This window comes from Pleurodeles waltl, chromosome 3_1, assembly GCF_031143425.1.
Source record: "Pleurodeles waltl isolate 20211129_DDA chromosome 3_1, aPleWal1.hap1.20221129, whole genome shotgun sequence".
In the NCBI taxonomy this organism is placed as follows: domain Eukaryota; kingdom Metazoa; phylum Chordata; class Amphibia; order Caudata; family Salamandridae; genus Pleurodeles; species Pleurodeles waltl.
Window position 1 is genome coordinate 862,396,560 of NC_090440.1, and position 25,161 is coordinate 862,421,720.

General features: G+C 42.5%; 1 protein-coding gene across 1 annotated transcript; it reads right to left on the minus strand.

Annotated features, from left to right (window-relative positions):
- Window positions 1-3,400: 3,400 nt before the first annotated feature.
- SMIM12 (small integral membrane protein 12) lies at window positions 3,401-22,587 on the minus strand. Its single transcript, XM_069223787.1, has 2 exons — window positions 22,472-22,587; window positions 3,401-4,200 (listed from the first exon to the last, which is right to left on the minus strand). Exon 2 carries the CDS (start codon window positions 4,193-4,195, stop codon window positions 3,920-3,922), a length of 276 nt encoding a protein of 91 aa, XP_069079888.1. The 5' UTR covers window positions 4,196-4,200; window positions 22,472-22,587; the 3' UTR covers window positions 3,401-3,919.
- Between the last annotated feature and the right edge of the window lie 2,574 nt (window positions 22,588-25,161).

The window sequence follows — 25,161 nt, forward strand, 5'->3', positions numbered from 1 at the left end:
ATCGCTCTAACAGCGGAGCCGGCACCAGCAGTGCACACCCCCGCATGAATTAACTGCAGCAGAAGTTGCAAGCTTTAGAGGGGGGGGGGGGGGGGGGGGGGGGGGAAGAGGCCGAGTGTGAGTTGAAGTTTGACAATTATCCACGTCATTTTGTACTGCAATTGTAACCCAAGGATGACTACACCCTGATAACCAGCCCAAGAAAAAAAAACAAGCAACGACAAATCCAGTAGGTCTTGCCTTTCGTCTTTGCCAAAACGTTTTGCTGATGCTCTTCATCACACCGAGTCATCGCATATACATTGAATGCACATTTTAACCAGGGATCAAGTATCAGATTCAACACCCATTTCAAAGAAAGGAACTGCACGGTCGTACAGAGTGCTGGAAGCAAAAGAGGAATTAGCACTGGCAAAGCCAATCGATATGTTGGTAGCTGCCAGCCTTTGGCTCTGGAAATGCTTGTTGTTTTCATGCTTTTATAAAACGTTGTTGTAAGAGTCCCTGGCCTCCGCCAAAATAAAAACAAATTGGCTACCAATATTTGTTTAATCTCAAAGCGTACATGCAGTAGTTCCTGGCACTCAAAGGAACTACTTATTGTGCCGATGTGCTTTGTGAAAGAGCAGAACGCTGTAACTCACAGTCAAGTTATCCAACGGCTGAAGTAGTTTACCTAATGCTCCTTGATGCATCTATATGTTGTAATAGGTGAAAAAAAACGTGCATGACACAAGAGACCAATGTATGAAAAGGGCTGGCTGAAAATGTCCATAAATTAGTACATTGGTTATGCAATTTTACTAAAATACATAGGCCTTATCTAATGCTAAGCCTAAAGAGTAGCTCCTTTTCTGTAGACAGCGGAAGGATAAAGTCCTCTAATCAAAAGGATGGGTAAGGTGGGCTGCATCTGGGAAGGGACAAATGCAAAAAGAGGAAAGAAAGCCACTGAAAAAGAAGCAAGTCAATGAGACTAACAAGAAAGCCCACCAATGTTGTGTATTTGTCAAATCCAAAGTCTAATGAGAGTATTGGTATTGTACACAATAAACCTTTCCACAACAGAGGACTAAAGATGTTTCTAGGTGAGGCCTAAAAAGAGAATTTTGTGCATGCCAGGACCATGGTTTTATAAGAAATAAGGATGTGTGGTATGTGTCTGATGACGAGTTGTTGTAAGTGATCCAGTACAATGACAGTGATGAGCCAAGAGAACGGCACACCTCTGGTAAGCCCTTTTTTCCTTGTAGCCTACCACTTTTTGTAATTGCACCAGGGAGTTTGAGAGAGAGACAGCTGGAGAAGGGGTCAGAAGACTTCCTGCGCCTCTCTCAGGCGAGCAATCCGAATATTTAAGATATTACGAGTTAAACCTAGCAGGAACAGCAACAACCTTCTCCCCTAGGACTCTGCTAATGTGAAGATGGTGGTGCATTAACAACGGTTGGACGGCAGTGGGGCTGAGGATGAGTGAGTGAGACTCCAGAAGGGAAGAGCGGAATGTGAGGTGGGCATCCTGGGGCAAGAACTGGACATGGCGGGAGGAGGGAGAACTAGAGAGCAGTGGAGACTGAGGAGAGGGGACATTTTGTACAAACATCAATTACGCTTGCACTTTGCTATGGTAAGAGTGTGTATGCACGTGTCAATGCTAGGAGTGTCACTTGACCAGTGAACAATGCAATCAAGTTCATACAAGCACTAGTAATAGCTGAAACTGCCCAAACATCTAAGTGTTAAGCACTTAAATAAATGATGGGTTGAATTGTCAACTAGCTAATAAGTTTCCCTTCTACAGTTGAGTACTGCTTGTGTCGGTGGCATAGCTAGGGATACTCCATCACATGACAAGGTTGATTCGTACTGCAAACTATGTTCCATGACAGACTTTCAGTGACACTGGCTAAAAACCTCTTCATTCTCCTATGAGTCAGTCAGTATATGTACTGCACTTCTCCATCTCACCTAGCACTCGGCTACTGGCTTGAACAAAAAAAAGATGAGTGACAACCAAGTAGCGCCCCCCACCATGTCAGGGAAGGAACTCTGCATTTCGACTTCACTGACACTGTTGAGGCAGACATGCAACTGGCATTCCTCTTTTAGAAGCGTCAGGCTAGTGGTCTGGGGCATTACAATACCAATCGAGGAATGAGCAATACAGGAACTCATTAATTCATTATCTATTATTTGCAAAGCGTTCATGTCCTCGAGAACATTTTGGCCCTGGAAGAGCACACTGATATAACAGAAATGCTAGTGAACAGAAATAAAATTAGCAGGACATCTGAGTTTTAAGTGCTCTTCTAAAAGTACAGTGCATGGGCAGACCGTGCTAGCAGGAGGTTCCAAAGCTTGGGCCTGACTGGAGATCTGCATAAGATTTGATGATCTAATAATGAAAGAACAGTCTCATATTTGTCAAATTCTTCTCCGAGACCGTAGTTTGAGCCAATAGTAAGTCTATTAAGACAAAATACTTTGAATTATGCAGCATAAAAATATCATAGCTTCAAGATCATTGGAGACGCCTCCTTTTCATTGGTAGAGAACCTTTTTTCCCCAAATGGCTCTTTATCGGGATTGACATTACATGTTGCCTTAATGTTGTAATTTGCAATCAATTTCGTGAGCTATAGAGAAACTGAAATACTGTATTACGTCCAGCACAACTTATTCTAGTAATAATAAAGAGCTACATTTCACTAGTGTTGCCTTAAATGTGTATGTTGTCAGTTTATCAAGTAGGTATGATGTGTCATAGTTGGTGTCTGAAGATAGATGCATTCATATGGGTTAGGTGTGAGTAATCATTTCCTTACTGTTGCCTAGACCTTTCGTAGTTTATGTGTTTGACCAGTGATTCTGTGTCTGAATGGCCTACCCCTACTATCTTTGATCAGTAGTTGTCACGCTGGGTTTCAAACTGCGGTACATTATTTCTTCTCCATTAACTACTGTATTGTCCTCTCCAGAAGAATTAGTCAGCATTCTCAACTTTGCTGGTCGTTCAAGCAGGGCATGCATCAGTTTTTACTTGCAGGGGAGTGCCCCAGGCGTAGTGTGCACCCCTTTTCTGTTTTTTTTTGTTCTTTTTTTTAATAGCGTTTAATGTTCAGCGTTTGCCTATTTCTTTACATCCATCTCTGTGGAAAGGGTGTCTGAAGCGTTCCACGCAACGGCCATCCTCCTTTTTGCTAGCATAAAGGCCATGTAAATTAATTTAATTTTGGTTTCTATTTCTTTCACCTTACCTGGGGCAAATATCACCACAAGTCTAAATGCGAGTAGAACGAAAAAAAAGCACGCTAATTTAAAGGGCATTAACAGAGAACACATGCCTTTTGCCTCTCTGGTATCAGTTGTATGGATGATGATTGAATAAAAACACAACACATTTCTTTGGCAAACCATAGTGAAGGGTCTCTGTATTCCTCGCAACCGCTGCCCAAGCTGACATACAAATCACTGTAGACAGCAGTGAGTGTGAAATCTTGTGAGGGGAGGAGAAAAAGAATCGATGTTGGATATGTACAAAGGAAAAACAGAGGCATGATAACCAAAGTTCGTGAAAGCTCTTGTACCATCTTGTACTGTCAAACATCCAGGCTGCTGCTGGCAATGCTCATAGCACAAAGGCCGCACTCCTCTTAGGAATCAGAGACTTTCTAAAGTGGACCCACTCCCAAAACAATTTCAGGTTATTCCAAAATGGCGCTCATCGGCCAGACGATCTGGAAACGTCCTTAAGCATCACACCCTCTCAAAGGTTCTGAAATGGTTCTGAAATGGTTCACACTCCCAAAAGGATTCTGGGACATTCTAACATGGCATTCAGAGGCCAAATGACTGCAGAACCTCCCAGAACGACCTTAACCCCCAGAGTTTCCTGGCCCTCCTATAAGGCATCCTGGTTTCAGCTTTTCTCTGGGCGGTTACGATTCAGCACGGCCTTGGGTGTGAACTCCAACTTCTCTTTCAGACTGAGGACTTGTGTAAGGTCCTGGCCGGTAGTCTCCTGCAGCTTACGATCCTCCCGCTGCTCCAGGATGCTCTTCTCTTCCTTGGGCAGCGGCATGTCCTTGCGGATGAACCACTCTAGGTGGTAGCCAATAGCCCCAACTACAAACGCCACAGGGAACGTTACGTATGGGGCGTAGGTCCGGACCACGGCCCACACCACAGGCAGCATGGTTTCTGTAAGAAAACAAGTTACATTCAGACATTGAGGCTCTCAGACTACATGTACATGCACAATATAGCCATTAGAGGTATTAAAGCCAATAATGGAAACGTATAGTGAGACAGGTGAAATACACAAACAGTCATCTTAACAGGCAGTGTACAAGAACAATATTAAGAAGCAGGAGAACAAAAAAACTAGTGTATCCCAACATGGTAAGAACAATTTTGTATGAAGGCCCCATAGACTTAATGCGGCTATCACAATAACTGCGATCATCCCCCTCCGCAATACATGTGCAAAGTCCAGGCAGAGAAATAATCAAAGTTGTGGCTTGGATAGTACTAACAGATTCTGGGTACACCAGACACAACAACCAAGAAGTCATGTGGCACCAGGCTACAAAGATAGTCTAGAATAAAACGGACTGAACCACAAATCAGGCATTGCACTCATACAAGCACCCCAAGTGTGCATTACAAGGCACAAGTACAGAAAAGAACATGAGTTGTACACTGTCAAAATAGCACTCTATTAAGCACACTGAACTAATCTCATGTGGTAAACAATCACTCACAATGGTGCATGACAAGACAAGAAGCCCACAGTACACATACAGTCACGAGTAAATGATGATATGTGACGTGTGACCAACCACAGAAGCATCCAAATTAACACATTATACCATCCTGGGTTGCAATGTGGCATGCAAACCACCTGCCTGATGTGGTGCAAGGGGACCAAGCACCAGTCTCCCTACTTGCCTGAAAATACTACCTAAATAGAAGGCTGGCATCCATGCCACCCGAATAGCAATACAACAGAAACACAGTCCAAACACTGCAGCATTTCAAAAGTACAAGACGAGCACTGCTACAAACCAGAACACAAATATCACAGAGTACACATCGTTGTACCCCAAAATCACTTATCTCACTCCACAACAGTGATAAGGTGTAACTATAAGACGGCCACTACAAAAGGACACTGCATATCCATGGAGTATGCAATCGATGGCCAGCAACCAAATTCTAAGCAAAGTTCACTACTGCAATAGAAGATTATAGTATCAGACTCGCGCCAAGTAGGGCTGGTGAGACTCCTCCTATAAGAACACAATCACCAAACTCTTTGTGCAAAGCACGAGTAAAAGATAGCAGCCAAATGCCATATTTTACTCATGCAAGAAAATGCAGTTATAAAAATACTTCAGACAGGAAAACATGTCTAAAAGCATTAATACATTTCCATAAAAAAAATAGTTAACCTAAGAGGCTGATACATACCTAAAGCACGCATCAATGAACGGTGGCAGGCTATGCCAAGATAAAAGTTCAGAAGGATTTATCCATTCTGCTAGGAGTACTCTGAGCCACCTACCACAAAAAAAGACAAGAACATGCATAGCTATAGCCGCGCCGCAGCACTGTAAAAATAATGAAACGATACTAGCAAAGATTACATATATGCCAGGGATGTGGAATTCCTATCGCCCGACGCCCGGGACATCTTGTTTGGGGTCAAGGGCAACAAGTTTTTATGTTTACTTTGTCCTTGGGACAAGTAGGCCCAACCCCCTGCAGCACAAACCCTTTGGCTGCCTGTTTACAGAGAGTGGAACTCTCTCTTTTGTTTCCAAAAGATAATGCTGTTCCAACTTGTATTTATGGTTCATTATTTCAAAGCCTTCATTATTAGGGTGCGTGCTGTAAATAAATGTTTTAAGGTCACACTTCACTACTGACGTTGGTTCCAGTACAAAAAAAAAAAAAACGTGTACACACATGTTTGAAAAGTTTAGGCTAAGAGGCTAAGTATAATGCTCCCAGAATGCTCTCTGATTATATGCAAATGAAGTGTCATTTAGTAAAATGTGTTGATGCATGCTAGTATTTCCCAAAAATATTTCTAATGGAAAATCAGTGTAACCATTTTCAACAAGATTATGGGAAGCATGAAAATAAACAAACACTGACAAAGCCAACTGATCTGACATTTTTTTTATAAGTCTTTTAGTTTCATCAATGCGTGTCTTGTTTTGACATGGCTTTTGTAACACTTTATTGTTGTGGGAGCTACCAGGCCCTCAACATTGTAACAAACATTGGCAAAACCCCCTCAAAAAGTTTTTGAACTCTTAAAGCACACGTTGCCACCAGCGGCATAACAAAGGCCCCGCAGCCGCCCTCCAGGGGGCCCGTTCAGCACAGCACCTGCCCTGAGTGAGTCTGGAGAGGGGGCTCCTCCATGTTCTTTGCAAAGGGGCACCCTCCAGTTTCGTTACGTCACTGATTGCCACTGTAGTTCCTGACACTGAACAAAACTACTTTGTGTGCCAATATGCTCCTTGTGGAAGAGCAGAATGCGATCACTCACAGTAAAGCCAGCCGAAAGAGAGAGAAATAGAAGTTTAATAAAAACAAAATGTCTTTGTTAACACCAGACCTAATTAGGGACCAAGACCCACATGTAGGTAGCTTTTTGCATGTCGCAAACAGCGACTTTTGCTGTTTGCGACGTGCAAAAAGCACATTGCGATGCACAAACCCAGTTTTGCGATTCAGTAACCTGGTTACCGAATCACAAAACGGGTTTCGACTCGCAATTAGTAAGGGGTGTTCCCTTCCTAATTGCAACTCGCAGTGCAATGTAGGATTGTTTTGTGACCGCGAACGTGTCTCCAGCAGGCCACCATTCGCGAGGGGGTCGCAAATTGCGACCCACCTCATGATTATTCATGATGTGGGCATTTGCGAAGCCCTTGCGAATCACAGATGGTGTCAAGGACACCCTCCTACATTCGGATTTGCGACTCGCAATTTGCAGGTCACAAATCTGAACCTACCTACTTATGGCCCCAAATTCTTAAAGAAAGTCACAAAAGTGCACCCTTGGTATATGTCGTACCCCTATAAAATATTTGTGAACTGTATTTTAGCATGGGTAAATACGATGTGTAGATTTGCTCATGTGAAAATCTATTGAGCATTTGCAAGTTCATTTTCCCTCCAGCCACTTTCTTCCCAACCCTGGAAGAAGTTTTAATTCTGCCATTGTCAGGAGTAAATGTCCAACCTTTCTTATTATGGGAAAATATTAGAGAGAAGCTGGTAAAAATCTTTAAAACACGCAGGTTAGTAGGTTTGCAGACTCAAAGGCATTCCAGCCCTGTTACGATTGCTTACTGCTTCCTCCAGCCCCAGTATGCAGATCTGCAGAAAGGTGGCAAAATAAGGAAATTGCTACAGTAGGGATTGAAACTCCAAGTATTCAAGCCCTACTATGGTAGTAGCCCTGGCATAATCAGAGAGGCTATTAATTGCTGCCATAATTTGTCGCCACACTACATGGCACCAAAGGGACAAGTAGATCTTTTTACAGGACAAGTAGATTTGAGAAGCAACCTGTCCCCTGGACAAGTAGATATTTTAATAAATTCCACACCCCTGTATGCCAATAGACCCGATTCAGGTGGAGACTCCCGATTTTAAGCCAAAAAATGGGTTTATTTTGACTGTTTCCTGCTTCAAATTGTCTCTGCTTCAGTTTAATTCAATGGGAAAAATAAATTCCCCCGTTTATATTTTTTTCATCTCCCTCTTTCCTCGTATAAAATTTTGGAGACCTTATTGCGAATTCGAAAAACACCATAAGGACAGAATGCCTGAATTAGTCTCATCTATTATTAATAACTCCGCCCCATATCCCAGGAAATGTTTCAGTTTTTATGACACTAGACACAGAAGAACCGTATGCAAATTAGTACTCGTTCTGCTCTAAAAGCGATTTTTTTTTGGAACGGGCATTCATAAAAGATACCCGTTGGACTGTTTACAATGATAAATTAATCCAGTAATTTTTTAGCATAGTCCATTAACGACTATTACTGCGTGAGAAATTATAGAGATTAGCTCAGATTTCTGGCCATGATTCATGCAATAAGCAGGGAAGTACTCGTCTTAAGAGGTTCAGCGGTATGTGACCGCATATCCTTTTCCACTGAAAAGAACCCACCCTTCAGACATGTATTCAGCCTTTGTGAGGCACCAAAGGCAAATGCCCAGCTGCATAGATGAGAAAGGAGTGTGCCGCCCGAAGTACGGCTTGTCCCGGAAGTGAATTTTTGAACCGAACACAAAAACTTGCCAATTCTATGTCTTACAACAAACGAACTGCTAACGATCGGTCCTTCATCCGGTCAAATTACTAACGCGCACCTGACAGTGCACCCTTTGGTTACCCGCACGTAAACTCAGAGCAGTCTATATTTAGTACTTCATGGTAATGGCTGAGGATTTTGACCAAGTAGTGTAGAATATGAGACTAAAGAAAAACGCGCGCATCTAGTGGAGGTAATCGAGCAGCTACATCAGCCTCTGGAGTTTCAAACAACCTAAGAGCTTGATCGTGCGTTCAGCCTGATTACTCTGTCTAATAAAAATCTCATCGTCTTAACTCAGGCTAACTCTTAATGGTCCTACACATGTAATATTGGCATCTAATGCATCTCTGATATCTGCCCGAGCTTCTTGACGGCCCTAGTTACAAAATTAAAATTGGTTTAGACACAGCACTGATCCACCTTGGGTTTCAAATGCAACATCCAATGCTGAGAACGTGCCAAATGTCATTGTTCTAGTCAAGTATCAAAATATGGGAGTCCTGGGAGCAGCTGTATATTCATAAGGCGTTTGTTTATCGCAACAATATTTTTTTGCAACTCTCATACTAATCAGGCTGGACTTGCACCAGTTAAAAGAGGAAAACAGCATAATGGAAGTGATTACATTGATTTAAAAACAGAGGCATTCAGCCGCCATCTTGGACTGTTGGTCAAAGGGACATATTTGAGGTTCATAAATATCCGTAATAAAGACGGCAACACATATGAATGTGTATAAGTAAGACACTAGTATGACAAACACGTGATAACTGGATTCAGGAATACAGGCTAATAATATTTTACAATATGCTGATGTTGCTGAAGCAACTGTGCCGATTAGAAAATTATTAATGGTGTTTATGATTAATGAAAAGCTCATAGAGTAATTAATTGTAGAGAAAATAAAGTGCACGTTTGAAATTGTGACCACGGGAAGTGGCAGCCATTTACACGAAATTATGCGAAAACTAAAGATGTGTGAATTAATGAAAATATATAAGAATAATGTAGTAATATGTCATATTGAAATGTATAACCTATGTCTTATATTGATTTATAGAGTTAACTTAGCCGTGACCAAGGCCTATCCTTTTTCCAGGCCTCATGAGAAGGGCTGAATTTCTAACGAGCTGTAGAGAAGCTGATGCATGACCTGTCCTTGAGCCACCCGATGTTAAAGTTGCTTAGCTAGATTTTTCTGCAATGTACCGGCGGACAGGAGATGAAGACAATTTGATACAATTATGTGTAGAGTAGGCTAAATGTACTTTCGCAGGACTTGAACAATGGAAGCACTGACTGAAGAGGAACATGCAACATTTTCGATACCTGAAAAGCCGGAAGATGAGGACATCGTATAGTGAACCAATCCGCGTCTTGTAAAAGGACTAATATTAAAATTTATAGATTTGGTAAACTAATATTATAGGTTAAAGTCATATCTACTGACTGACTGACCAATTTGGGTATTAGGGGGATGGACTGGAAGACTAATAAAAAATCATGACAAGGGGCTAAGATTTCAGATGCGGGAGAATTTAGGCAGATGCGAGGGGAGAATTGATGACGTCAGGAGACACTGTTCAAGATTCTGTCATTGGGCTCATACTCTGAGGGCCTGATGTATTGCCGATCCACTGATGACCTGAAGACGAAGACTGACTTTGTTGCTGATCCATTCTGTGGATAGGTAGCTATGAAAATGTGACTTACTAACTTGTGCCTTTTCTTCTAGGTACGAAATGCGCTGTTTTATAGATTTTCACTTAGAAAGATGTTTTCAAAATTCATGTTTTCCTAAATTGTTTTGCATGAAGTCCCACATGCTAATGCCAATCTTGGTTAGGTAGGCTTCCTAGGGGTGTCGTTGACAGTGACAATAGACTGACAAACTAATTGCTGAACTCTGCTATTGATGGTGCATATACATTTATTGGCTTACATTAAAACATTCGAGCATATGATTTCTTAAGTTTTGATTAGATCATGTTATTGATATTCATTAATAAATTAATTCTGAGCTGATTGATTAAAGTTTGGTCTAACTCAATGATTTAGTATTGTAACCAATAGGGAAATACATTTTTTTAACTCTTTACTGAGTTGTGGTTATTCATGAATAGATGGTTTTAGACGTTTGTCAATAAAAATGAATGGTTGGTTATGCTGATTGATGCTAGTGATCACTACATGATTAGGATATTCTATGCGATCCAAAAGGTTCATTGACCTATACTCGTCCCCTTGTAAGTTTACTTACTAAGGACCAGGTGGGCTAACAATGTGTACCATGAGATACATCTAAATGCAAGGAAGATAATTGAGAAATTATAAAGAAATAATTTTTTTTTATATCTTGACATGTGACGCAAGGGTCTATTAGTTTTGTTGTTATAGTAGCAGTGTTGTCTATTAAGAGCATGATGGGAGGCATCCATTCAGGATAATTTGACTTTGGGAGCGCTTTGCAGAGGGGAATCTAAAACATACTGGACAGTGTAATAGTATTCCTTTAGTACAAGTACATTTTTGACATATTTCAGATTTTTTTTCTAGTGAGCATTTGAACCCAAGTCTGTTTGTGTGAACGCAGTGTGGGTTTTCACTCAGGAAACACTGCAGAATCAGGAAGCCAGACTTTCAGTGCTATTGATGATATCACTGAAGTTTGAGGCTAGTGTAGACTGCGACCTATTTACAACAGTTAGTCTGGGAAGGAACTTCTCTCATACTTAGTACAGCAGGAAGATGCCCTAGGTTCCTGTTTTTTTGGACCCAATTCAGATAAGCCAGCCCCTTATTTCATTATGGTGTCAAAGGGGACTTAATAAGTGGACTCTACTATCAAAGGATTGATGACATACTACTAGAATGCCAGATTTATCAGAACGGACGGACGGTTTAAAAGGACACTTGAAAGATGATAGGAGTAACGTGTGAGTGGCTGCAACTGTGGACCCATTTGATGTTTATAATATTTTGTGTCTCACTAAAGCGTTGGTAGAGCACATACACGGTCTCTGTGTACTTTCCTGAGTAAAAGGGCAAATGAAAAGTGTTAGAAATGAGGTCTCTAGTTGGCAGTGGTTTGCACCCTGTCCAAGTAGGGACCCTCACTCTAGTCAGGGTAAAGGGTGAGTGAGTTACACAGCAAAGATAACCCATCTCACCTCCTTGGTAGCTTGGCACAAGCTCTCAGGCGTATCTCAGAGACAATTTGTAAAGTATTTGTACACACTGTAACACAGTGAAAACACTACGAAAGGACTCCACACCAGTTTAGAAAAATAGCCAATATTTTTATCTGAATAATACAAGAACAAAACAAAAATCCAACATACACAAGTAAAAATATCACTTTTGAACGGTGTCAATGAGTCTTAATCTATAGGAATCAATGTTTGTTTCTTTTTAGCACAAAATACCTGGCATGCGTCAAAAACAAAGACAATGCGGCCACAGGGGATGTGAGGCGCCGAAAAGCAAAACAATGCATCAGTTTCTTATTGCGCAGGGAGCGTGATGCATCAATTCTTTCCTTTCAAGAGAGGCGATGCGTTCATTTTCCAGGCATGCAGCCTCAGTTCCTTACTGCGCTGCAGGGGGCTGAGGACAAATTGACATATCGGGGACAATACGTGGAAAATCCAGATGTGCTGTGTTGATGGAAACAGGCGCGGTGTCGATTCTGCACTGCGTCAATTCTCCAGCCGTGGGACAGGCACTGCGTAAATTTTTCTGCCACAGCGGATGAATTTTCTTCTTCAGATCACCAGCTTACACTTCCAAAGGTCAGAGACTGGAGCTGGCACCAATTAGAAAGTCAGCACTCTCCTCAGAAGAGCCCAGGCACTGGGGTAGATGAAGTTTTGATGTCCCTAAGACTTAACAGGAGGCAAGCTTTGTTCAAGCCCTTGGAGAAGCTTGGACAGCAGGATGCAGAAAGCAAAATCCAGTCCTTTCACTTCCAAGACAGAAGCAGCAGGCCAGCACAAAAAAGCAACAGGCAGAGTGGCAGTCCCTTCTACGGCATCCAGCTCTTCTTCCTGACAGAATGTTCTCAGTCCAGAAGTGTTCGAACTTTGTGGTGTCAGAGGTCCAGAACTTATACCCATTTCGGTCTTTGAAGTGGGCAACCTTCAAAGAAAAGGTTTTGCAGTGCCCAGGACCCTGTCTTTCCTGTCCTTGCTCCAGACACATTCCCAGGGGGTTGGAGACTGCTTTGTATAAGGACAAGCACAGCCCTACTCAGGTGCAAGTGACAGCTCCCCCCACCACCCCAGCTCAGGAAGACCCATCAGGATATGCAGGGCACACCTCAGCTCCCTTTGTGTGACTGTCTAGAGTGAATTCGCTAACAGCCCAACTGTCATCTTGACTCAGACGCGTATTCCTGAGACAGGCACAGAATGGTTACGTGAGAAAATGCCCACTTTCTAAAAGTGGCATTCTCAAACTTACAATTTAAAGACCAACTTCACCAAAAGATATATTTTTTTTTAAATTTTGAGTTTAGAGACCTCAAACTCCATGCCTCTATCTGCTTCCATTGGGGAATTACACTTAAAAAGATATTTCAAGGCTATTTCCATGTTGCCCTTTGGGAGAGATGCCTTGCAATAGTAAAAACTGAATTTAGCGCTATTTTACTATCAGGACATGTAAAACACACCAGTACATGTCCTAACTTTTAAATACACAGCACCCTGCCCAGCACCCTGCCCACGGGGCTGCCTTCGGCCTTAGGGGAGACTTGCATGTAGTAAAAGGCAAGGTATGGGCCTGGCAAGCAGGTGCAGTTGCTAGGTCGAACTGATGGTTTAAAACTGCACACACAGACACTGCAGTGGCAGGTCGGAGATGTTTACAGGGCTACTCCTGTAGGTGGAAGAATCTGTGCTACAGGACCACTAGTAGCATTTGATTTACAGGCCCTGGGCACACATGGTACACTATACTAGGGACTTACATACAAAGTTTGGGGATAACGCTGCAAAAATATATCTGAAAAGTTAAAGGTCTTCACTTCACCAAAGAGGATCTCTCTGTTTGTTATGAATATGATTAAAGAAGTAGGAATACTGAAAATATTACATTACACCTTCCAAAAAGAGTAGAATAAATGTTAGCAAAAGAGCTACAGAAAATACTCAGACTAGGTAAAACTAATATCTGCAAAATAGAAAAAAATGAAAGCCTGATAGATGCTGCTTTATTCTGGATGGGTACTAAAAACATTTACTAATATTTTATTGTTTCAATCTAATGCAGAGATATGCTTGTGTTAGCTCATGTTTCCTGCTGGTGGTTCTTCCCCATGTTTCTCCCGAAACAGGCTCAACTGTACCCCTCCCCCAAATCTCAAGCTCCTCTTCTCTACTATGTTATCCCCTTCTCAGCCCCCGTGCAAGCCTTCTTTAGCACCTGGCCACATTATGAGAGAGCATGTGTCTGTGCTACTGTTGATTTCGACATCATCTGGAAAAGTTGTAGCGGACTGCACCTCAGGATAGATTAACTGTGTTCTGCTGCTAGAAGCCCATTTCTAAGGGATGCAGCTCAATCTGTCCATTTGCCCCATATATGTATTTTTTGCCATTATGTGTGCCTTTTTCCTTTCCCTGATGCTGGTTCTTTTCTCACCTTTCCCTATTGCTAGGCTCCAATGTTCCCCAACACCACCAATTCCTTCCTCCTGCCCTGGTAACCCTTCTCATCTCCAGTTTGGGCCTTCTTCAGCTCTTGAAGACACACAGAGAGCATGCGTTTGTATCTATGATGACCTGGAGTCAATTGAAGCAGGCAGCTCCTCAGGTTTGATTAACTATGCTCTCTTGCCAAAAGTGCTAGAAACTCGATTAGATTATTCTTTTTCCCATGTTCGTATTATTTTCTGACTTGTGGGTCTTCTTTCCTCCTCTGCTACTGGCTCCTACCCCACGTCTTCCTCTCCCCTGTCTCTATTGTACTCCTAAACCACTTGAGTCTCTTCCTTTCCCCGATCTACCCTTTTCAGTGTCACTGCAGACCTTGAGGTCATTTGGCAAAGTGCAGCAGGCTGCTGCTCATATTGCTGCCCTAGCTGAAGCAATGAAAATAGTTAAGTCTCATTTTACCACTTGGTCTCTTTTTCACCCTGGAATGCCATTCTAAACTAATAATGAAGTAGAAGATGTCTGGGAGGAATTTCTAAAACAGGAGAAAGCCTTCTCACATAAACTAAAAAGAGCAAGGATTACTGGGTTCTAAGAAAAAGTAGGGCACTTGCCAGAGGTGAGGACAGAATGGTTAACACTAGTGGGGCCAATTAGTTCATGTGCTGCCAAGGAAACAACTTACTAAACTCTTCATCTCTCGTAGTCGTGGGATCAGGCTGATAGTCTTACTATGGTCTGAACCATACCAGGCCAGGGCTCATCTGATTGGTGCCCCCCCTTCCTTCGGGTGCCTGTCGGGTACAAATCAGGGGCCTGGGGTGAGATATTCTAGGCAAAAATAATGCAAAACTGTGAGCATACTAAGTAGGTGGCATCTAGGCCTTTTAAAGACTGTAGTTCCTCTTCAGATTGCCAAACTTGATTGCCTTTCCACTTCACTGCTCGCTCATGACGTGTACTTGTCTTTAAGTAGGCAGTAGCACAGTCTTTAAAAAAGTGTAAGGCTACCACTCATGCGACTAACTCAAATTTTTGTCCACATGGCTTCCTTTTACTTGACAGCATATTTGTTTTGCGCATGTTACAAAACGGAACGCTCCCCTTCTTTTCACTGCAGACATAACCTCATATGCATTGCCAAAGGGTAAAGCCACCACTCAAGTTAATTTGTTTAATAAAGGGCCAAAATTTGGTTTCACTCCACGAACAGGGAAGTTACTGCCTTGCTTTGGTTGCGTAATGCTACACATTTTATAAGAAAAGTGACACGCAGTTCTGACAAAGGCAATATAGAGTGCAACATACTGCATCCTTTAAGGAGGCACCTGTTGAATCTATTACAAATTAATTTTGAAAACAATATCTATAAGAATACGTTTAGTGCACTATAACAGCACCATTGAAAGGACTTCAGTTTTACTGAATTGTGCTCGTTTGCGGAGTAACTCATGTGTGCAATTTCAAAAGGTGCTTATTATGTGTTTTGCACATTGGTAAATGCATGATGGTATTGTACTACTGCTTATAGAATACACCTTACAAACCAAAACTCTGCACATATTCTGATTAGAGTTTAACTTTCCACAACGTAAGAATATAAAACAAAGAACAGTAATCCAGTTCCCTTAACACTGAGCATATTTTTCTGGGATTGTTTTCCTAAACCTAAACAAAGCAATACTGTTTCAGACATTATTTTAGAATAAAATAAGGTCAAAATGACAACTGGTTCACAGTCTAAGTAAAAATGTTAGCATATTAAAGTAACAGTTTGATTTCACATGGCTTCTCCTTTCTGCATGGACAATTAATAAACGTTTCTGAGCAGCACTCACAGATGGCCATTGGAGGCCCCTCCAGTCAGACAGCACAGCTTCCAGCTGCCTGTTGCCTTCAGTCAGTCTAGAGCAGTGGTCTTCAAACCTTTTAATGCCGTGCCCCCCCCAGTTGAAAAATAAAAATCATTGAGCCCCCCCTCAGAATTTTTCACAATTATTTTAGAAAGATGCCAATGTTTAAATATGTCTAAACCTATTTAAACATTGCAGTTAAGTACTGTTACCTTTTTAAAACTGCAATAACATGCTTGTGCTTAAAACAAAGGCATGTTATCTGTATAATATTTCTTTTGCCCAGAGTTTGGTGCCCCCCAAGATCACTTGAGGCCCCCCTAGGGGGTCCGCCCCCCAGTTTGAAGACCTCTGGTCTAGAGGAAGGAAGTGGAACAGAGTCTTCACCTTGTGCAGGCAGGCACAATTCTCAACTTCCAATCTTCAGAGTTCCTATCGGGGTACTAAGGCTTGTGTCTCCATGGCAGACAGAATCTCTTCTGGTTCTTCCAAGTTTGTCTAGATAGACTGTGCTGTGTAGTCCTTTAGAGTCACCAGTTTACTTCTTTGCTGGGGCCTGAACCACCCTTCCCACTCCTGTTTCTTAGATACTCTGGGGCTGTCCCACTTGTCAAGCCTCCCTCCCTATCACTCCAAGCTTCGTGGGCTTGCCGTCAACTAGAACGGGCTCCTTCAAGATCAACTTGAATAGCTCTTATGTTAACACCCTCACTGCCTTTCACCAAGTCCTCTGGTAACTATAATGAGGAATCAACAAAGTCTACCCAGGCCTCATGGGAATTCTTTATAGTTTCCTAAATCTCCGTTGGTATTGACCAGTAATCATCCCAAACTTACTCATCACAGTCCACTTCATGTGGCTGTACTGTTTGTGTTTTGGCTCATCAAAGCTAAGGCCTCCACCTCTACTCAAAATAGACAATCATCTCAAAAGCACCACAGGGCAATGTTTATCTTTTACCTAACCATCTGATGTGTGAGCTTTAGGGACGTGAACCATTCTGAAGGTCACTTCCCCCCTCAAATTTAGGCACTACATCTCTATGGTAGTCAGGCTAGGACTTTGACGCACTTACAAGTACGTAGGGCTCAGTTCAGCCTCATGAGCAAGAGTGTTGTTGGTCTGTTCAAACACTGCCTTCGTCAAGGGCTATCTGAGCCAACACAAATTCAGCGCCTGTTCAGCTTCTCTTTTCTCCATGCCCATACTGTACACCTCCAGTTCTGCTGGAACGTCTATACCACAATAAACTTCTATATCATAAAGAAAATACATGCTCAATGACTTTCTTCGCAATGCGCACAGCCAAAATTCCAGCTGTATCTAGCACAGAAAAAGGACGAGAACCATGCTAAAAATCTAAATACTTGCCAGCCCTACAGATTTCAGTGGTTGGCTACCACTTTTTAGCGATTTCTACAGCCTACCAATTTTACATCATGTAGTTATGCAGCCTTTTTAAGGCGTGTTGTTGGATTTCAATCTGGCAACAACGTGTTGCTCTGTGCTTTCTTTTAAGCTTAAAGCTGTATGAACTCTGAAAGGCTCCTGGATGGTTCAGTTAGCCAAAGGTGACAAATCAGACTTTCGACCAAACGAGTCTTTACAATCAGCTGGCAGCCTGCTCCTAGAGCCAATGTGACACCTGTGGGGTGGAGTCGCTGACGTCCCTGGTCTACAGAGCTTGTTCCCAGAACTTCTGACACGGTCTTGTGTGCCTGGTTAAAGAATAACCCTGTGCTCTATGCCCAGCTCAGTCTGCAGCGATTTTGAACAAACATGGCAAGAAGTCATAGGTTGTGAGAAACGCTGCAGTTTTGTAATAAAATTTCACGTTCTGGGACAGAATGAATTTCCTGACTAGTCGATGGACTCTTTACTGATTGTTTCCTCTGTTTGTTGGCACCAAAAAGATCTTTAATTTACAGGTTTGGAACTGCAACATGAATTTAGAGCCATTGCAGCAGGCTCAGACTGGGCTTCAAGGAGCGAGAGCAGGGCACCCCCCTCGCAGAGGGCAACAGGAACAAATCTTCCACTTCAAAGGATAGCTGCTCATCATCTGGTCGACAGATGAGCAGGGATAAGGGAATGTGAAGTGAGTAACAGAGTGAGACATCCCCCAAGAGCAGAGCGGTATTTCTGTTAAGACTGTGGCGAGGGAAGGAAGAGAATGAGGACTGGAGACAGAAAGAGCTGAGGAGGCGTGACAGTAAGAGAGACAGTAAAAGAGGCAGAAGTACCAATGGAGTGGGACAAAGGAATAAGGCATGGAAGAAGAAGCGAGGTAAGGAGGAGGAGTGATAAAAAAAAGAGAATGGGAGGTAATGACAAATCCCGAGACATAAGATGGTATGACAGTTAGGAGGACTGCAGCTAAATGGAAGACGCATAAGAGAGAGAGCAAGAGAAACAGACGATGGCACAATGAAAGATCGAGAGAGGTAAAAAAGTAGTATGGACTAGGGGTGTCATGAAGAGAAAAAGTAAGTAGATAAAAGTGGGAGAGAGGTGTAAAGAAACCAATGGCATCTCATAATTAGATGTGTGCGTGCCAACAAATTAACAGGTGAAGGCGAGGCAAAGGTCAGGTTTTGTGAAGTAAAGTCCAGGACATCGACTTGATAGTAGATAGTTTATCAGTAATGAAAGAGCTTGAAATTGGGTGGTGTCACATAAGAATGTGACAGTATATTCCTTATTAGACTCAGAGCACTCACAGTTTAAAACATAGAAAGTTGCATTGACACTTTTATGAATGTGCCTTTTTATAATGTAGAGTTCGACTTAGGTGGTATTTGCATCAAATTAAAAGTTAGTAGGATTAATGTGGTATTAAAATGTAACATAGTATTTAGACTAATAGAATATATTGAAACGATGTTGAGTTTCAAGTGAATATTGATTTGAAATATGTGTGCAAAATATCTATTGATTTGCATTAAGACTGTGCGCATTTAAATTGAATATGATTTGCATGTTACTGAAATATTATTAATCCTAAAACGTATGATTTGATTATAATGTCATTATTTTTGTGCCTGCTTAAGTAAGGCCTGCAGAGCTTGCATTTTGTGATTGTGTTAGAAATGTTGACTTATTTTTTCATAACGTGAAGTCTTCTTTTAGATTTTGCTCCCATGAGCTCAGTCTTTTGGCAATAAACTCTATTGTTTTAACACAGAAAATGTGTATTATATTGGCCCTGAAAGCAGAACAGTGCGGAACATGGATTAACATTGTATACAATTGTTTTAAACCTGCATGGAGTCACATGGATGGAAGATGTTCTCAGGACAATCCTGGGAATGAACGCACATGTTGCAGTTTGGAGTCATGTGATCGATTATTATTGGATGATGTCCCTCTAACGTAAAGTGGACTGATTCCCTTGACTAATCAAATTGTTTTAGGAACTTTGATATTGCATTGCATTTTGGACTTTGGTCAGATTCAGACTCAGATGCATTCAGCTTCAGAGGCAGAGGAGAGGCTGCAGTTCACCAGATGCCTTATAAAACAGAACTTTTGCTCAAGGAGAATGCTTGTAAGTTGAACCACTGGAGAGGTATATTCTTCTCTACGTTGCCCATGTCCTTTGAGAAGTCGCACTGAGACTTAGAATTTTCCTAAGCCCCATCAGGTGACTCTTAATTGAGCTCCTGACATGCTGAAACTTTTTCCTTTTTTTTTGTTCGCCTTAGAACCTGGCTGCCCCAGGTTTTTTCTTTTTTCAAATTCTTTTTCTCCCCTATTGTTTTGACAGCATGTGTTTATCCAAACACATGCTAGTCCACGATTTGGCCATGGGAGGGTTATCCCCTCATTTAATGAAAACTGACCATCCATTAATGTATGCCCAGACTGAGCAACGCTTATTACATTTGCTTCAATTGATTTTGTTAGTATTTTGGCAATTGTAATGTTTAGTTTGTTAATGTTAGTTCTACTAAGTTTCTTTCAACCCCCTGGGCAACACCTGGTGATAATGCATATCTATAATAATTTCATATTGAGAATAACCTATATGACTTTAATCTTCAGATTTTAATAAATATCCTAACCTTATATCTAACTGGAGCTGTCCTTGTATGGCAAAATGGGTCATAATGTTAAAAAGTATTGGGCTTTTGTTTAATTGGGTTTACCACACTCTATTGCTGGGTCAAAAGGTCCGTTGATCTCCGTGAGCATCGATTTCTGTAAAGTATGAAAATGCTCCAGCAATAAACAACAGTTGAACAATACGGTATCCCGAGCCCAGCCAGTTCTAACTGACTCGCCCTGGAACCATCACAACAGGATTCTAAAGTGACTCAGGGATGGATGATAGAGAACGTTAATTCCTACCCTTCACAAGATAATAGTATATATATTTATTTATGGCTGCAGTGGAGCAATGATGATGATGATGATGTGGAGTGTTAAGGAAGACTAGCCGCACTTCCTCGTGATATTAGTGAGACTGCAAATAGAAGCAGTGTGGTGGAGTAAAGTGAAATTCCAACTGCTGGCTGTATTAGAAGTTAATTAAACTCTTGCAGAACAATGAGGGTAGTGCTGAGTTTGAAGGATTACGTATTGTGATATTTCAGGGTCTAAACATTCCATGTTCAAATACTGCCTTGATGGTATTAATTGAAGATATGTTGCACTTCTTTTCTGAGGGCATTGATCAAAAGGTCATTCCTGCTATTACCATTGAAGTCATGACCATCTAAAACTATTATCTAATTTTTTTAATGGTCTGTCCATTCATTCTAGAACTTCCAACACATTATTTTACAGTTACTCAAAAGGTGAAAAATAGAGAACGCTCACAAGATTACACTTAGCTCTAAGAATCTGTGCATGTAAATCATGCAACAAACATGTAAAAAATGAGTCTCGTCAAAATTCTAAAGGGCAGTCTTTATCACGTGGAAGTGTTTTATTTTAACACACCAGTTTATATCACTGCATTTCAAGGAATTAATTAAAGGTGATTTGATCATTTAAAAACATGAATATAGAAACATCCCCAGCCTCTCGGCATGACGACGCCACTGGTGAATAAGAGGCAAGTCATTGTCATATATACCCTAAATGTAGGCTACATTTTTATCATAGATTGAATACCTTTAAAACATATTAAATTAAATCAAACATAAGAGGTTTGTGAAGAGGGCACGTCGTGAACTCAGGTATTTCAAGGTGCTCTCACATATGATAATAATGAAAGGGGAGGTTCACTGAAATAAAATATTTACCACAGTACACATTTTGGTTAGGATTGGTTCCAGGATTCTGGTTTCACACTGTGCAATACCAGCATAAGATAAGTATCTACTTTGCTGTTTTTTTTTTTTTACATCAAAACGTCAATGCTTTGTCTTTTATCCTTTGTGCATGAGGTTAGACAATGGGTGGCAGGCAGAAGCCAAATGAAAGCTTGGCTCATTCTGGGCTCGAGGGTCCATACAGACCTCGAACTGATCCAGAGGAAGGCATCTGGCTCAAGCTTTCAGTTGATGAACCTTTTCCATATAATTAAATGCAAGTATCTGCAATGACATGGAGTAAAGTTTTGTGCCAGTTTGTTTCCAGTGACGTCAATGTTATGCTTTCAAAACTTAAAAAAATACAATTTTAAGTCATAGAATACAAAAAAAAATTAACACTAACGGAAAACCTGGCGGTAGAGACAGGAGCTATGAAGTTTCCCAGTTGCTTTGCAAGTGTAGCTTATCCAGACCGGGAGTGTCATGCATCAAAAAAGGAATTGGTGAGCTACTAACGCATAGCATTAAGAAAATTTTGCTCTGTGGTCACAGAGGTCGCAAACGCAGATCCAGCCGCTATCGGCGCTGACCAATGCTAAGGCATTTTCGTCACCAGTTTTTCAGGTTCACGCGTGAGAAGCTCATTTAATCTAGGGTTCTGCTTTTATTCTGTGACTTTTAGTACTGTTTATCCCACTATAAAATCAAGACTACAGAATACAGAGGAAAACTCAGAACTGGACCAGACTGTCGCGCATAGACCCTAGGAGGTCTATGCGGGACACAGTAAGCGAGTAAGCAATGAGAAGAGGAGGTGAATAAAAGGGTATGTGGATGACTGCAGGGAAGCGCGTGTGGGCTAAATACATTTAAGAATAAGAAAAATTGCCCTTTTCATACATAATGCTTATATGTTCTAATATTTTTGTCCATATTTCACCTTCCAAAGTATCCTTCGCTCAATGCAATTCAGATTACCAATCCATTCCCGTTTTCTACCAAAAGAGGCAGAGGGCGAAAGGATGTGGCTTAACTGCCAGAGATGCTGACTTTGGAACTAAGTAACCAGGTACGCATCTCGGATCGGCTCAACATTCTGTGAATGTGGGCAAATCATTGAATGTGTCCTTGTGTAATGCAGCCCGTGCGCATGTAAAGCGCTCCAATTCCTTCGGGGAAAGTTCGCGCTATATAAAAATGCAGGAAAACAAAAAACACGACTTGCACGCGCTCTACTACAGGACAATTGGTGCTATCGTGTCATACTCCATGTACATCAGTATGTAATCCTCTGTCATTACCCAGCTCGTGCTCGTGCAAGGCATGTGCAACCCACCCCAAGTCCTCCACCTACCTGTCCCCCCTATCCTGCGCAGATACGCTCCTTGAACCAGAGTTCCGGTTTAGGCTGCCCTCACTACCGAGTGTAAAGCCGAGAAGACTTTCCATTGGATGCTTCCATTGCCCTTCGCCAAGGACACCCGTCGGCAAGAGTAGAGCCTGTGTCTGGGCCCCATTTCGCTGCAGCGCCACCTGGTGACCCTAAAGGAGAAGGACACGCTTACGTCAGATCACTGGCACCAGCTCGTTTGGCTGAGCGGTGCGTTGCGGGAACTAATGGGTTTAAATGACCACTGCTCCAGGCGCGGGAAAGGAACAATTCTCCTGCAGATTGTATTGCCGTGGCTCCACCTGCTAAAAGGGGAGACATATCTCATGCAGATAACTGACTGAGGTGAAAGAGCACATGAATGAACTCTAAAGCGTTTGGAGAATTCACATGCGCAAGCTATTGACTTGGACTGCTAACCAGTGCTTGAAATGGAAAAATAAAAGTGCAGGTACTCTGTATCGGAGTACCTGCTTGTTTCTGAGAAGTGTCGGTACTCTCCAATTAAAAGTATTACGTTTTCTTGAGAAGTGCAGGTACTCTCCCTTTCCAAATAAAAAAGTGGCAGTACTCCGTACCGGACAGTACCAGACCACTTAAATCACTGCTGCTAACCACAATGCGACAAAGCCTCCACGCTACATACCCACATTTGGGAACCCTTACGAGGGAGATTTAAAGAAAAAAGTTGAGAGATATGAAGTCCCACATCAATTTGTATTGTATGGAGATGTTTAACGTAGTGAAAGTAAAATAACATGTTTTTTTCATATAAAAATTGGGAGTCTGCCACCAAAACCATGAGTTTTCGCTTTTATACATTAATTTGCATTGTCTGGCGGGGGAACGTGTTTAACGTAGTGAAAGTAAAATAATGTTTTTTCCATATAAAAATTGGGAGTCTGCCACCAAAATCATGAGTTCTGGCATGTATGCAGGAACTGTTTCTCACTTGTAACGCTGCACATACTGTCAAATTGGATGCTCTTGCCCTCTGATGGATTATTCCAGTGCTAATGACATTCTCATGTCTGCTTTCATGCCAGGGTTGGTTAAATGCTAATTTGGACCCGTGTGTATTAACTGCATCCCACAGCATGCTCAAGTTTGTAAACCCCAGCACGTGGCCTACTCCCGACGATGGTGGAGGCCATCCTCAGCCCGGCGGAAAGGCTCTACCCGCCCACCATATAATTAAACACCACACCTCCATCAGTTCTGGGGCGAGAACCACCGCCACGCAAAGCTTGGCGGAAACGACCCATATAAGGGGAAACACCCACTGGAGGCACACAGAAAACGCCGGCGCCGATATGGTGCGAGAGTTGGAAATAATGCCAGTGCTTCTCCTTGCCATATTTCTCCAGGACCGTGACCGCCGACAAAGGCAATGACAGTAAGTACCGCAGGCTAGCACACATGGGAGGAAAGTGCACAATTACACTAACACCGCAACGCACACCCATCCCCTCCGACCACCCCAAGCCATACATACCATAACAAAATGTACATACCAGACACAAGCCAACAAATACCAGCACCAATATACACACCTGTGCACACCACACCCCCACAGTGAAACGCTGCACAATGGGTCAATATAGCACCAACAGGTCTGCTGGGCACTAAAAGTTATTTTTAAGAAATAATAATAAATGTCCAAACAAGGCCATAGACCAGTCCATATTCATGTCATGGAAGGGCAAATATAGCCCACACTTGACTCCCACGATGAAAAAAATCCTGCACTGAGAAGGTGCATCAATGGGACAACCAGGCACCTCAGGGGCAGGAGGTGGCGGGGACTCAGGTTTGGAAGGGGGAGTCTTGGGCATAGGTACTGGAGGTGGAATGGGAATGGGTAGGGCGGACTGGGGAGGACTTTGAAGAGGAAGGAGAGGGCTTGTGGAGGCCAAGGGAACTTTTAGGGACAAGACGGGTGGGCCAGTGCATTCAAACAGGTCAACACGGGAGAGAAAAAGCTTTCTAGGTGCAGCTGGAGGGGATTGGAGACAGGTTTGGGAGTGGAGGTTAAGGGAGTGGTGGTATGAGGTGTAGGTGTGCTGGACTTGGATGCAGGTGCCTGTTTAGTATGCTCATATTTGGTGGATGTGTGTGGAGTGGATGAGTGTGAGCATTTCTGTGTTCTTGGAGGAGTGGGGGTGGACACAGTGGGGGAGGTGGATGTGTCTGCTTTGGTATGTTGGGTGTGTGCCTGCATGTGATGTGCGACGTGTGGTGCATGTGTAATCTCTGTGTGCTTCTTGTTTGTTGATTTGAGTGCATGACTATCTGTATGTGTGCTTGGGATGGGTGAAGGAAGTGGGCTCCTTGAAGGGGTAGAGGTGGTGGGAGAGCGGACGGCAAGACCAGGGACACTGGCTGCCGTCAAAAATGAGGCCAGAGCCTGAAACGATCTCTGTAGCCCAGACATGGTACTGTGAATGCCTTCCAGGAATCCATTGCTGCATCTCAGATGCCAGCCCCCTGGATGGCATTCTCAATGGTTGTCTGACCTACAGAGATGTTTCTCAGGAGGTCAATAGCCTCCTCAGTGAGGGCAACGGGGCTGACTGGGGCAGGAGAAGAGGTGCCTGGGGCAAAGGAGACGCCCACCGTCCTGGGTGAGTGGGCATGGGCAACTGGGTGGGGAG